At 41.2% G+C, this 15,441-nt stretch overlaps 2 protein-coding genes across 2 annotated transcripts in view; both read left to right on the forward strand.

The window, feature by feature from the left end:
• The window catches only part of BNIP3 (BCL2 interacting protein 3), a 31,784-nt gene extending 19,731 nt beyond the window's left edge, over window positions 1-12,053 (forward strand). Inside the window, exons 4-6 of the mRNA XM_031986641.2 lie at window positions 8,791-8,864; window positions 9,350-9,505; window positions 10,093-12,053. Coding sequence (XP_031842501.1) covers window positions 8,791-8,864; window positions 9,350-9,505; window positions 10,093-10,144 — 282 coding nt within the window. The 3' untranslated portion in view covers window positions 10,145-12,053. The remainder of the gene's footprint in view (window positions 1-8,790; window positions 8,865-9,349; window positions 9,506-10,092) is intronic.
• Window positions 12,054-12,414: 361 nt separating this feature from the next.
• LOC116431502 (kinesin-like protein KIF9) lies at window positions 12,415-15,033 on the forward strand. The gene is made up of 6 exons (XM_076373346.1): window positions 12,415-12,528; window positions 13,000-13,160; window positions 13,892-13,967; window positions 14,037-14,216; window positions 14,495-14,743; window positions 14,805-15,033. Exons 1-6 carry the CDS (start codon window positions 12,415-12,417, stop codon window positions 15,024-15,026), a joined length of 1,002 nt encoding a protein of 333 aa, XP_076229461.1. The 3' UTR covers window positions 15,027-15,033.
• Window positions 15,034-15,441: the final 408 nt, after the last annotated feature.

A 15,441-nucleotide genomic window follows, 5' to 3' on the forward strand; every position in this document is an offset into this window, starting at 1 on the left:
ATCGCTTCTGTCGTCGGGAAAGTGCGGCGCGATTTACTGGAAGCGGATCGATTCTCGAACCAGTCGAACGCTGTTCGCCTCGTGATCGTCGCGCTTTCCTCCTTATTTTCTCCTAATTTACTCCTAATTTCTAAGAATATTTAACTTAGTTCCAATTCCAAGGGTTGAAACGCTTTCGATCATTTGAAGCGAGACGCTAAAATTCGCGCGAAATTTCATTTTTCATTGGAATAATTTACTGAGCTCATCAAAACATACAGATCTGATCTCCTAATTTCCTCCTAATTTCTAAGAATATTTAACTTAGTTCCAATTCCAAGGGTTGAAGCGCTTTCGATCACTTGAAGCGAGCTGCGACCAGAAAATTCGCGCGAAATTTCATTTCCACGTTGAAAGACACCAATGCAAAGCCACGAGGCACCGAATCACATCTGGAGAGTCACTCGTGCACGCGTAGAAAATAATTCCCACACGGTTCTCGCGTTCGAACGCGTAACATCCGAGCAGGAAAAGCCACGGGGACGATCTGTTACTTTTAAATCAGCTCGCCGGTCCTTCCAGTCAGCGTCGCGCTAATTTACGAGCGTCTTTCCCACGCGGGAGAAATAAAATCTTCGCGTGGACCTATTTATTGCTGCGCCAAGGGAATGCGAACGGTTTAAAAAAAGAACTCGAGCGAGAACGCCGACTAGAGCTGCGCCTTCGATTCCTCGAAGGAATTTCGTAACGGAATTTACGACGCCCCGGCGAATTCGATTGGAATTTCATTAAGATTAACGCACTCTCCGTGACGCGTCTGGGATGTCTCGGACAACGGAGGTACAGAGCGAAATGAACCTCTTGTTTTACGGTTCGTTCGTCGAAGAATCGACGACAAAGATCTGTTCGTTTAATAAACTCAATTGGAAATCCGATTTCGGCGCGTGTTTTCCTGCTTGACGTCGATGATCAATCACCGTTTGTTTTCCTCCGTTAGTATCTAAGATTGATTAACCTCTGCTGACAAACAAAAACATTCCGATGAAAAATTGTGCAGCTGAATTCCAAAGGAAACTTCTGATCTTCCAGACTTTGCATTTTAAATAAGTTTGACAGAGTGACGACACTCGTCTAACACTTTGCCAAGTAAACTCTCGTGAAAACTTCCACGTACTCGAAACAGTTTTCTTCATTAAGCAGAAACTAAAATAATAATATATGCTCAAAATAATAATTGCTCCACTCCAACAAAATTCGGTTCGTTCGTTACCGAGAAAATTCATAATCAAGTTTACATGAAAAGTAGTGTCACGAATTTGGGTGACTTGGCAGTCGAAGCGCTAAAGAGTCAACATTCAGTTTGACACTCTGCGAAGAGTGTCAGTGTTTGACAGAATTCTGTTCGAAGGGTGAAGCGTTAGAATTCGTTTGTTTTCGCCGAAGCGACAGCGATATTCGAGTAGAATGGCAGTCAGTGCCAAAAGGGTGCAACGTTCTTGGATCGAGTGTCGAACGAGCCAAGATTCCCGACGAATGCGTCGCGCGCGAGAGCCGAGCTGCGCTCGATGGGAAACGGCCTTAAAAGGATTTTCCAGCGAGTCGCGTCGCGAAATCGGCGAGGCTTGCTCGACGTTTCGTCGAGTCGAATCGACTCGTTTCGAGTCGAACGCAATGTCCTCTTGTTCTGTCAATTATACAATTCAGCTTTATCTGCTGAAAATTTGGTACATTTCAAAGAATCTTCCGCAAAGGGTTAAAACAGTCTGTGCTTCGGTGCACCTTGAGTTCAGAAGGTTAATCTTCGCGAACTATTGATTTCCTCAATATTTCTTTTCTGGACTCAAAGATTGTCTGAGCGAATCAGTTATAATCGACGTCGGTATCGAAAGGTTTTCGCAGATAACAAGAGATCCATGGAACCTATTGTTCAGGTTTTTATTGTTCGGTAATTCTAGCGTTAAGTCTGCTTTCCAAGCGGTCCTTTGACTGTACGCCCTGATACGACAAGATTAAACAACGTCGGATAATCCGAGGCTAATGGACGCTCTCGAGTGGCTCGCCGCCAGGGATTCTTCTCCGATGTCTAGTTTCTGATGATAGAACTGTCCGTTGGAACGAAGTGTTTGGGAACGTGTTTTGCCATTATCTAGACCGCGGAGGGAACGTCTAACGAAGTAATTAATAGCAAACACGAAATTCATCGAAGACTTCGCAAGTTTCTGAACTCATTTCCAAGTGGTTAAGACTCGAAATAGACAGACATTCTTTAGCAATCAATATTTCTCATCGAAACAATCATTGGATTTAGCTTTTTTCATTTTCACGAAAATCTGGGATTCTATTAACACTAGATTTACGGACATTTATTCTATACTTTATTCTATTGTTCCTAGAGAACCGCGTGTTCGTTTATATGAATCGCAACGCGTATTCGCATAATTGCACGAATCAAGGTCGACTCGAACTATTACTAAATAATGTTTAAAAAATTCGATATCCGTCGAATTGACGGTTTCGGTGAACCCAGCGTTAAATTCTTGGGTGCTCAACGGATGCTCGATTCCTAACGGTTCGTTCTCCGAGGAAGCGAAGAGAACGTTTGAAAAAAGCATCCAGCGAATACGGGGAACAGGTAAAGTTTCATAATTGAACGTGTTCAATGTCCGCACCGTTATTCGTGACACATGCGGTCGAGCACTGTCATTGAGCAAAATTGACCCCGTTTGAAAAAGGTTTGCCCTCGAAGTTAGATAGGAAAGTTAGTCGAGAAATGTTCGCGTTTCGTTCAAACGGAATTTCAAGTGGTGATATAGCGAAATCGGACGTTTCGCGTGTCACAGCCAGATAGAATAAGGTATTAATGGATAACGATACGTCGCCGGTTGTTAAAGTTACGCTCGTAAAGTCGGTTAGGTCACGGTGAAACGAGCGAGTGCGCTATAACTAGCGAAAGTTCCCATCGACCTGTCCCTAATTTATGTTATCGTTAATAGTTTCACACTGAAACGACCATTACGAATTACCATTTCTCCAGTTGTTACGAAGATAACAGTTTGTTATCTCTGTAAAGTTATTATAACCTCGTTTACAACTCTTTCTTTGTAACAATAGAAACGCGTCGTTGAGTTATTGAACTATCCAATTTTGATAGTAGACTGAAAATTAACAATTTTATAACATTTCTTAGTCCCTTAATTCCCTTCTCAGTACAAACTTCGTATATTTCGAAGATTTAAGAATTTTAACGTAGTTTTCTTCAAGTTCAAAATATTTAATATTACTGGAGCAATATTGGAGCCTACAGAGTTCAAAGGGTTAAGGAAATCGATTTAGCAAATGAATTGCAAATCAGTTAGTCTCGGTAGATGCAATTTTCGAGTTTCCATGGAAACTCACAGGGAATTTCAAATGGTCGATTCAACCCTTTGTCCGAAGTGCTGTTGGTTTCTCAGTTTGAGGTTCACGTCGACGTTCATTCGATTGCAGCTTAAATGACGCTCTATTTATTTATTCGAGAATATTTGGAAGTCATTGAAGTGTTACCTTTAAATGGTACGATTGTGATACTACAAATATAGAAAAAATTGTTAAAGCAGGTAGAGGTCATGAGATAATTATACAGTTTCAAATGAAATTCTCTTTCTCCTACATGTACATAATGTAACATAAACATAAATGTATAATACATAAAACAGTTGGCAGCGGAAAGGTTAATCGACGAGCGCGGTGGAAAAGCGAAAGGAAAATATTGGTTGTTAAATAACCGAGCGTGATACGTGACTGACGAGTACGTTGTTTGCAGCCCCTGTACAATTAATAATTCATTGTTCTCCCACGCGGTTGGCGTTGTTCGGTATTCAGGCCAATCGCGAGACGTATCGTCGAAAGGTGTCCTTGAAAATTGATCCTTCGCCGCGTCCCCGTATGCGTGACCGAGTTGACCAATCGAAATCGAGAGGGTGAGTCAGGCGGAAGTATTTCGATTCTTCCTGTGTCTCGGTCGAGCAGCTTCTGTTTAGCTGGTGCATTTGCATGGACACCATAAAAATAGCCATCGCGTTGAGGGAACTGAGGTGATTCTCACTTGATTTTATACAGTGAACTGTCAAATTTTCAACGTGGCAGTTTGGGGAATGAAATTAACCCTTTGCATTCGAAAGGTGACTCTCGCCGCTTGATTCGATGGAGTAAAATTATAAAATTTGATATTTAACCCCTTGTAGTACAATGAAGAGTTAGACTCGCGATGAAGATTTCTAGACTAATTTAACCCTTTCAACTCCGAAGGCTCCAGTATTGCAGTTATAATATCAAATATTATAACACTCCAGGTGGTTTTGCAATCTAGCAACTGCAATTAATTTTCATAGTATCTCTAATGAAAATGAGAAATGCAACATTCCTTCAATCTTTTATTTTCCTTCTTAGTACAAAATTCGGACGCGTGGAAAATCGAATAATTTCAGGGTAGTTTCTTTGATTCATTAAAATATTCAATATTACAACTGGTGCAATGTTGAAGCCTAGAGTTCAAAGGGTTAACTTACTGTCACATAAATTAATTTGCGTATTGAACCGATTTCTTGGATAATTACCCAGAGAGTCGTGTTACCTCTTGAATAATTGCAAAAGGAATCAGGAATGGTCCATTTCGACCTGTTCGATATTTCTAGCGTTAGATAAAGGAATATCTGCACCAAGAGTAGTCCGTCAAGAAGGAAAATTTAATTTATTATTCTACGCGACGGTGTCAGTTTAAATTTAAGCAACAAACAAGTTTCCATCCGCGATACCGAGCGACGAAAGTGTCGCTGATTCACGGTGAACTCTTATTACGCGGCGGGCAGAGTTGAGCGAGCACTATTTCGAGAAATAGGGCGTCTCTCGGGTTTCGCGCTATCGTTGACAAGCTTGGCAGACGATTCGTATAAATTGGACCGTGGTTAACGAGCGTGTAACGCGCCACGACTGATCTCGACCGATCGGAGCATTGTTGTCGTTATTATTCACGTTTCGATGTCTGATGCACTGGTGCACCCTGGCGAATCATTTTTTTATTTCATCGGTTAAATCGACTAAATATTGAAATCAACGAGATAACATGCAATTACAGTTCAACTATACATTAACCCTTTGACGAATATCATCTATTCTATTCTATCTATCATCTATTTCGAAAACTAAGTCGCAAAAAAATGATTTAACCCTTTGAACTCTGTAGGCTCCAATATTGCACCAGTTGTGATATTGAATATTTTAATGAATCTCAACACTAAAACTACCGATTCAATTGACTTTTGAAAATTTTATAGAAACTCCAAGAGTGCATCTGTTCAGACTTCAATTGACTTACAATTCAATTAGCGTAGTGCTAAATGAATTTCTTTAATTATTTGATTGCAATTCAAGCGAATTTTGCTTCGTGCAATCACGCATCGCGGTACCGTAGCTCCGAAGCGACAATTTTCTAGTAGTTTTCTAGACTAAACTGTAAAATAAACGTCCGCGAATCTAGCGCTAGCGATAATTCGTCTCGTATAATATACGGAACGCGCAAATAAATGGAATATATGATATGCCGCGAAAGACGAGAGAAATATAGCCGTTGTTTATGACTGAGCGCGACGGTGGCGGCACGAAATTTACGTGTTTTCAGCGCAATAATTATTCCCCGCTTTAACGACCGTGGACGTCCAATAAGACGATAAAACGATCGTACCTGCCAGCCGCTCGCATTTCAGCAAACAACGAGGGCAAAGGCAAACGAAACAAAAGTCGCCGCGGAATATTTATTACCGGTCGGTTATCGGGCGTGACGAGCGAGTCGCGTTCGAAAATGACCGGATATCGGTTGTCCGGCTCGCGCGCTTATACGCCGGCCACAATCTGTCCAAATAAAACGGAAACTCGAGGTCCGGCCGTGTTTGCCTTTCGAAATATGACTTTCGGCGGCTTCAGATAATTCGCCGCGCGATATCGCGGCTGACGATAACCGTTTGGTGACAGCGGAACGCTCTGAAAAATAAAATGAGAGCTTTTTTCAGCGCTCTTTCCAGAGGAACGTCTCGGAGCTTTGAAGTTCGCTAATTCTGGATATCGGAATTTTTGAAACTACTGTTTCGTAATTTACTGTTTTACGAAGGTTTTACTTGTGATTGTTGGGGATTTCAAATTTAATTGATTTAGGGTTCTATGGATTTGAAGTTGAGGTAATTGAAAAGTTCCAATTTTCCTAATTTACAACTCTAAGAATTTCAGCTTGAGAGAATTGAAAAGTTCCAATTTTCTTAATTTATAGTTCTACAGATTTCAACTTGAGAGAATTGAAAAGTTCCAATTTTCCTAATTTACAATTCTACAAATTTCAGCTTGAGAGAATTGAAAAGTTTCAATTTTCTTAATTTATAGTTCTACAGATTTCAACTTGATAGAATTGAAAAGTTCCAATTTCCTTAATTCACAATTCCACGAATTTCAACTTGATAGGATTAAAAACATCAAATCTGTAATCCACAATACAATTGAGAGGATTAAAAATTCTCAAATCCGTTTAATTCATAATTCCTCGAATTTGAGCTTCTGTCATTTAAAATCGACGATATTTCTCAATTGACAAGTGTAAGACCTGAACATGACATCAGAGCTCCGACTTGATCCGGAAAGTTTGATCTCCTCGCACCGATCAGAGATCGCGTGGAGAGCATCGTCGCGTGTTCTCGAAAAGAATGAAAAGAAGCGCGATAGCGGCGTTATCCGGCGAACCGGCGGCGGAGGAAGCGAAAATATTTGTCTCCTTTCTCCCCTTCTCTCGTTTTAGAATCTGCGTGTCCGCGTCGCTCTCGGTTTCCGCGAAAATAACCGAAAATAACCGCGGTATGTCGCCTCGATTCGGAAATAAGAGAACGCGGAGGCGCGCGAGCGATGCGCACAATCGCGGCGGGGGGACGATTGTTTACAAACAGTCGGCGGCGCAGTTAATCCGCGACGCGTGTTCGGCGATAGCGGCGAGATCGCGATCGCGATTGGCCGATCGCCAATAGAAGTTATCCTTGGCCGATCTCGGTGCCCGCGTCTTCCAGTCATTCATAGATAAGAGCGCGAAGTGCTCGCGCGCGTCTCTAATCGTCTCTGTTTCTTTCGACTATCTCTGTACAGGTCTCCTTCTGTTTTGTTCAGAATTGCGGGGAGAAACGTGCGCTTTATGCTTTTATTTATTGAACTGAACGTGAGATATTGTTCCTTCTTATCGAATTGTAATTCGACGAACGTGGTTTTTTAAATTAAACAGAAGGTAATTTGAAAGATAGTTTTAATAGAGTTTTGAATAAGTTTCATTTGAAATCAATGGAATTCTTTAAATTTGCATTCGATTTTCCTTTTTGAGCAACCGTCGATCTCTGAGATCGTAATTCTTGAAATTAAACCGAAAGTAATTTAAAGAAAGATGGTTTTAGTAGAATTAAAATTATATTTGCATTAAATTTCTCTTTTTAAGCGATCGTCCATCTCTGAGATCGTAATTCTTGAAATTAGACCGAAAGTAATTTAAAGAATGATGGTTTTAGTAGAATTAAAATTAAATTTGCATTCGATTTCCCTTTTGAAGCGGTCGTCGATCTCTGGGATCGTAATTCTTGAAATTGAACCGAAAGTAATTTAAAAAATGATGGTTTTAGTAGAATTATTTATAAATTCTATTTGGAATCAATGAAATTCATTAAATTTCCATTAAATCGCCGTTTTCGAGCAATCGTCGATCTGTGAGATCGTAATTCTTGAAATTAGACTGAAGTTAATTTAAAGAACGATGGTTTTAGTAGAATTAAAATTAAATTTCCATTAAATCGCCGTTTTCGAGCAATCGTCGATCTCGAAAGAGAACGGTCGCGGAAGGAATCGCTAAGTCAAGGGCTAGAAACCGTGGAGGAGCCGATTTCTTCGTCGATTTCACGAGGAATCGTGCCTGGAAGCGATGAGATCGGCTTACGCAACGATCCGCGGTCGATTCACGATCGCTATCGAATTCTTCCGTAGGAAACCGATCTCCTTTGTCGAATCGGTTTCACCTGGCGTCGGCCTACCAGAAAAACCTTGCGCGAGCTTTGCGTTACACGCGCAGAACCGGTAAACCGATCCGCTCGCGCGACTTCGATTCAACTCGGAAACGCTGAAAGATCCATCTTCTGTTTCACCGGACGACACTGGATCCGCCTACGACTTTAAACGCCTCGCGAATCGGATTCGCGCCGGCGAGTCCCGTTTCGGACCGTGTTTCGCTGGATCTTCCTTCGTTCTTCCTGTTTAATCGTTCTCTCGCAATTAACTCGTAAAAGCGCAGCAATAGTTGACCAGATATAATAGTTTAATCTAGAAAATTAAGTTTTCCCTTGTTTTACAAGAACCAGAGCTTCTGGATAAGAATCGTCCTTCATTTCCTTTTTAATCATTCTCTCGAAATTAATCCTTTGCAGACGAAGATTCTTTAAAATGTACAAAATCTTCAACAGGTGAAGCTAAATTATATATTAATTGCTATAATAATAGCAAAAACAGAAACTACATGCTAATCTCTTGCTGTCCGAGTAATTCAATCATTCGTCTGCAAAGGGTTAACTCGTAAAAGCGCACCAATAGTTGACCAGTTAACATCTAATCGTTAAAAGTTTCCCTTATTTCGTAAGAACCAGAGCTAAATAAGAATCGTCCTTCATTTCCTTTTTAATCATTCTCTCGCAAACTCATAAAAGCGCACCAACAGTTAACCAGTCAACATTCAACCTAGAAAATTAAAAGTTTTCCTTTGTTTCACAGGAACCAGAGCTTCTGGACAAGAACACCGACTGGATCTACGAGTGGAGTTCGCGTCCGGACCAAGCGCCGCCGAAGTACGTATACCATCCCGAATTCAAAAGAAATCCCAGTATCCAACAAAGAGACTCCTATTCGAGACAACACGGAAGTCAAAATCGACGCAATGAAATACAAAGCTTTTATTCCGAGCACAAGCAGAGCGATTAGTTAACGAGTTGTGTACTCGGCTACCGTTTCTTCGTTTTAACTCGAGAAAAATCCGTGTTTGCGGGGACACAAGCAGCTCGGTAGATATCGTGCGGTGAAGTGGTTGGATGTATAGGGTGAATCAGAATAACAAACAAGTCCCGGTAGTTAAGATATCTCGCGCACGGCTGATTAGGCCTCCATCGGCGCACGGTTTTCAGGTTTGCTGAAAGTGTTGTTCTCCAATGTTTCTCCTCGCGAGCGCTTAAACCGTGGAAAGATAAATCGATAGCTTCACTTGTTCCCGCAGACTTCTCCGATTGTGTTTCTTGTGAAAGTTCTCGACTCACCTATCGATGCCTTCGTGTTACAGGGATTGGAAATTCAAGCACCCTCTAGGAATGAACAAGAGGAAATCCTACAGCATCCGCACCACGAAAGTTGGCAAGATCGGCCTCTTCTCCAAGGAGGTTCTCTACACCCTTTTCATTACGAATATTCTGTCCGTACTGGTTGGGGCTGGACTGGGGTAAGGATCGTCATGACTCGGAAGAATCACTGGCACAGGATACACTGCGTTTATTGACACGTTGAATGCCGTTCGATTTCATAGAGCAAAAGACATAAAATGGAGAAAATTGCATCATTTGATTGAATTGCATTTTTGTTATTGCGCCTTCGTCTAGCTGAATCTTGTCGCATTAGGTACCATTATTCATAATAGAAATGTTTTCGAATGATCTTTTAATTGAGTGAACTATGGTAATTCGCTTTGGTTTTGGAGGTTACTCGATTGGCATCAAAATTGTTCCATCAAAATACCATTGTTCCCCTTATTCTGTAAATAGATTCCTCATTAAGTTAAACAAATGTCATCTATATCTCAGAAATAAATTGAATATTTCTAGTGACAAGTTTTTGGCATTCAAAGTGTTAATCGAGTTGCTCAGAAGCTAATGCTTGAGCCCAGAAAAATAGAGAAAATTAACGTTCTTTTGAAACGATTGTACACGATTATAAAATGATTGTAAAATCTGTGTACTGGTCTGTGACTTTGCGTTCTTTTAAAAATGCGAGAAACACCGGGTCGAATAGCTACAAACTACTGTTTTTCAGAGTCTGGTTGACCAGGCGAGGATCGATAACGTCCAGCGTGACCATCGAGTGAAGAAGCTCGCCGGTCAGGACCGAGGACGTCAGGATTGCTGCGCTTGAGTTTGCGAATAAACGGAGTAAAGAGTTGGTCCTTAACGAGTTGCAAGAAAGACTGAAGAGCGAAGAGGGTCGATCGAGCCTAAAAAGATTCAAAGGGAAACAATAAACAGAGCCGACAACAATTCTGGGAAACACATTACGCCGACGCACCGAGATTTTCGATTAACCCACCTCTCCCCCCGCCGCTGCCCGGTTTTTTCATATTTAGCACTGTTCGTCTTTAATCATTCTTTCCTGCCCGACAACTTAACGGTGTACTTATGGGACGCCGTGTCATCGCGTGAGCCGTGTATGTAATTGCGTAAGCTTAGTGACAAAGTTAAAACAGACATATATATATATATATACATACAGAAAAAATATATATATATACAGAACAAGTACACACGATATACATACACATATACATATATACAGACGACAGGTCAATATGATTTTATTATATTATAGCCTAGCGGTTGTTGATACAACAAGGAACATGTCCATTTTATACCGTTTCTAAATGCGTTTCTATCTGCGATAGTCCATAGGTATAGTGTAGCTTGGATAGTATTTATCTATGATTAATTATTAATTGTTACACGGAGAGAAGGAAAGTTCTGAACGGATATATAGAATGTTTCACGAGTGTCGTTTGGCATCTGGATCGAATAGCATAATATAGAAAGGCATTTAAAGCCTAGGATTGTTAACACATCGCGTACCGGCTAATTATCAGAAAATTGAATTGTATGCATTTTCAGTGAGATCCACTTACATCACTATCTATAAAAAAAACTAAAGTATCATATTATGTAATATATTTTAAGACAGTTAGTCTTAATCAAATTTAATATTTCTTTAAATGCTGTGGTAATTATCAAAGTTATATAGCTAAGAGTATTTATAAAAACGAGATTTCTCGGTACGCAATGTGTTAACAAAAAAAGGAGGGACGATTGCTAGCGTGGAAAAGGAGGGGAACGAATGAAAAATTCGACTGCGTTGAAACGGTTGTTCAACGCAAGCGCGAGTAGGACAATTTTGCGATCGCGTGTGATAAAAGTTTGTATAGCGAATTAAACGGAGCTTGCGGTATCTTCTTTCGACAGAGTGACAACAATCGAAATCTGTTCGTAATGTACGAGTACAATGGGGCGAGAGTTTATCGAGAACGACTCGCGTAAGGCGTACGACTCGTTGATGAATTCCTTTGACTTCGTTCTTTGTTTCATTTCGTTCAGTCGGTGTTCTCTGTTCTTTTCCCTGCATTTGCATCGTTGCTACCGTCGAGGAAATTACTCTTTTTCTTTTGAACGTTCAATTCGTTTTGGATTTAACCACCGGACCGGCGAGTTTCTACGTATACAATATTTATTAGGTAGACCGTAACCGACGACTGCACTCGAAATACGCGACAGCGAATTTTATACGACACCGTACAATCCACTTCTCAGCGTTTCGGAAACCTCTCTCGGGTCAATTGAATTCTGGACACCTTCGTTCGATAAACTTGCCAGTTGTTACGACGCTTAACGATTCTCCTTGCGAAATGTTTACGAGTCGCGCTTATCTCTTGATAGCACAATGTGTGGTTGGCAATTGAACTACAGTCAAACAAATAAAAGTATATAAATATATAAATACATATATTATATATTATATATATATTATATATATATAAATACAAAGAAACAACTCGGTAAACGATTGTATCGCGCCGACGGATTTTCGAGGATTTATTCGCGGTTTTTCACTGACGACGAATATAATTATCTGTACCATGTATTCAGTGTAAGATGCTGTATATTATGAAACAGTGCGATGTAAGTAGGAATTAGCCACGCAGGTTTTTGTATTTTCAATAATAATTCTATATATTACACCGGGTACGTTATTCGATCCTCCGGAGCGTTGCAGGCAAATTCTACACAGTCGAACATGTTTCCCGAACACCCTGTAATATATATAGCAATCTTACAGCGCCAACCTCCGTCTCGAAGAATGATTAGACGCTTGAAAGTGTCTGCAAACTGTAACTCGTTCGCCGCCGAAATGTCCGTCAATATGGCGTGCGAACGGGACGTCCCGGGAGCAACCTCCATGACCTATAAATATCCGTAACATCCTCATCCGATTCCTAGCAGTTCACCAAGAATTTAACGAAACAAGACCAGAAACAAAGCTAACGATCTATCCTGTTGCGTTGAATATCTGAATCGAATCCAGACGTTTTTCCCGAGCATGTCGAGTCGCGATGACCTCGAGACTCGCGAGAAGAACATCAGGATCTTCGTCAGGATACTTCCTTTGGAGAAACCGTGCGAGTCGTGCGTAAGAATCGACACGGATCGCAAAGTAATTGAGCAGAGATCGCGGAGATTAACCTGTTATCTGGGAAGGACGGACTAAATCGATGATTAGAGATTTTGTAATCGAAATTCGACCTTTTGCGAATCAAATTTATCTCTGCGAATCAAGTTCTTTTATGGATTTTGCAAATTAAATTTATCTTCAAATTAAGTACTTCTACATACTTTGCAAATTAAATTTATCTTCTTCAAATCAAGTACTTCTACATATTTTGCGAATCAAGTACTACAGATTTTGAAAATCAAATTTATCGTTTGCAAATCAAGTACTTTTATATACACATTCTTCGAAAAATAAGAATCTGATTTAGCAATTAGAAGCATCGAAGGACAAGAGGTCGTTCGTATTATTATTCGCCTTTAATCGGGGTCCATTTAGGCTGCGACGCACCAGCCGCCCGGATAACAGGTTAATTAACGCGGAGAATCGAGCGTGAGGGCCCAACCTTGATCCTCCATTCAGAAAATATTCGTGCGATGTCTGCAAGAGTTGCAGTCGAACAGAATCGCGGTGATCAAAGATCCGTCATACTGGTGCTTCCGAACGGACGGGATTTTCCTCGATGCCTCGCAGGAAGAGGTGTACCGCGTGTCTAGCAAGGATCTAGTCTCGAAGTAAATCTCTGCCTTTCGATGTAGAATATTAACGTTTCAGCCATGTGTGTTTCAAACGTGAACATTCACAAAATCCCTACTTGATAAATGAAATTAATAGTGAACGTAGTACAAATACAAAAATTGAAGCTGATTTTCTTCGAAAACGGGGAACCACTGTTAGAAAATCTATGAGGATTCTTTATTTCTTGATATGTACTACAACATGCATAGAGTTTCATTCGAAAATACTTTTATGTCTGGTCCTCTTGTTGACACGTTGACTGCCACGAAATATTTCTTTTGTAGCGAAGATAAGAAACGATTATCAATTATTTAGTACTACAATTCTTAAGTTATCATTATCCATTTATTCACGCCGTCGAACATTTTTATTGGACTTCGATTATCTTAAAACTAGAACTACCGATCCAGTCAAAATGACTGGTTTCGATTTGTTTGTTTAGCAATTATTGATATCTTCGAAATGATTTTGAAAATAACTTCATTCGAGTACTATAATGAATGTCTCAGGAAACTGAAAATTATTGTTACAGTTTTTAGGAATTGCATATTAATCGTATTAAATGCTCAGTAGTTCTACTATTAAGGTGTAATTGTTTTCAAGTCATTTGAAAACTCCAGTCATCATCTGACCACCGTAACAGTGAACGTGTTAACATAGCAAAGATCGACTTCCACGCAAAGTGTTCGCTTTAATCAGAAAAACCGTGCAGGGTTCTAAACGGCACCAGCTGCGTGCTGATAGGCCACGGGCAAACGGGTTCCGGGAAGAGCTTCACGCTGAGCGGTTTAAGAAACAATTGGGAAGTACGATTCCGAGCGCGTTGCACGGCCAACCGAGTAACGCGGATCCAGTGATTACGTTCCTCTTCTCAGCACAGGGGCCTGGTCTCAAGGATACTGTACGATCTATTTCTGGAGAGGTCGAACAGAAGGAGAACCAACAAGATACAGTACCACGTGAGCTTCGTCGAGCTATACGGAAAGGACGCCAGGGACCTGTTGTTATTCGAAACCGAGAACAGGATCAGGATAAACGATCGCGATCCTTTCAAGGTACCCGAGTAGGAGGATGATAGGGTGGATTTTTTAACCCTTTGCACTCGGGAATCTAGAAACATTGTTGTTAACAATTTGTATGGTTTACGAAACTTGTAAAACCATTATATGGTTTGTAATTCATAGAAAGAGCTTGGAATGTTTTCTGTTATGTCACTTAGTAAATCGAATGCCACCTGTATAGAAATCATTTTATTTTTATCACTGCTATTGTAATTTACAATGAACGTATTAAGTGTCGTGCTAGGTCTTTCCAGCGTTAAATATTCAATCTTATAATTTCACTGCGTCAAACCGAGCGACCGAGTCACCTCGAGTGCAAAGGGTTAATGTTAAAGGACATCTCCGTGATTCACGTGGAGAACGAGGAGCAAGCTCTGAGGAAGATCTTCGAGGGAGAGACCGAGAGATCCATCGTAAAAGGATCCACCTACCCTGACTCTCATCTAGCCTCAGCTGTGATCACCATTCACGCGAGTAACGCTAGCCTAATCGCATCGGGATGCGTCGTGGCCACTGCCAAAGTAATTTAATCCAATTTCGTAAAATAGTATATTGAAACTAGCAGCGCCCTTTGAACCTCAGATGCACATCGTAGAAATGGCAGGCATCGGGTCACCAAAAAGTGGCTGGAAATCAGCCGCCGACGTTGGCGCCGCCAACTTAGCCAAGTCTCAACTTCAGCAATTCTTCTCCCACTTCCATGGACAATCCATTCCCAACGCGATACGTTCCAGTAACCTCCTGAAGATCCTAGGCGCCGATTTCCCCGTGTCTTCCTTGATCCGGTGGTTAATCAAACGATAGAACCTGAATCATTGACCCTCGATTCCATAACACAATTCATCCAACAGCTTCATATCCCACATTCGAGTCGCCAAAGAGGACTTAGACGTGACCCTGTCCACCCTAAGGTTCACCGGAAACGTGGCCAGGTTGAAGCCGATCAGAATCAAGGAAAACTTGGAACAAGATCTGCTGGTCCGGCTGCAGAGCGAAGTGGAGGCGCTGAAGAGGGAGCTGACGATCAACGAGCTGTTCCTGAAGCAGGAGGCCTCGATGAACATTTCGAAGTCGCGATTGCAGCAGATCGATCGAGGCGTCGCGAACTATCTGCGCGGCACCGTCACCGATTTCACGCTGCTGAACGCGTCGCAGGCTCGACAGCTGCTGAAGAGTATCAAGGACTTATACAACAGGTCGCGACACGGTCTCTTGCGCA

The sequence above is a fragment of the Nomia melanderi genome, chromosome 13 (genome assembly GCF_051020985.1).
Source record: "Nomia melanderi isolate GNS246 chromosome 13, iyNomMela1, whole genome shotgun sequence".
Taxonomy (NCBI): Eukaryota; Metazoa; Arthropoda; class Insecta; order Hymenoptera; family Halictidae; genus Nomia; species Nomia melanderi.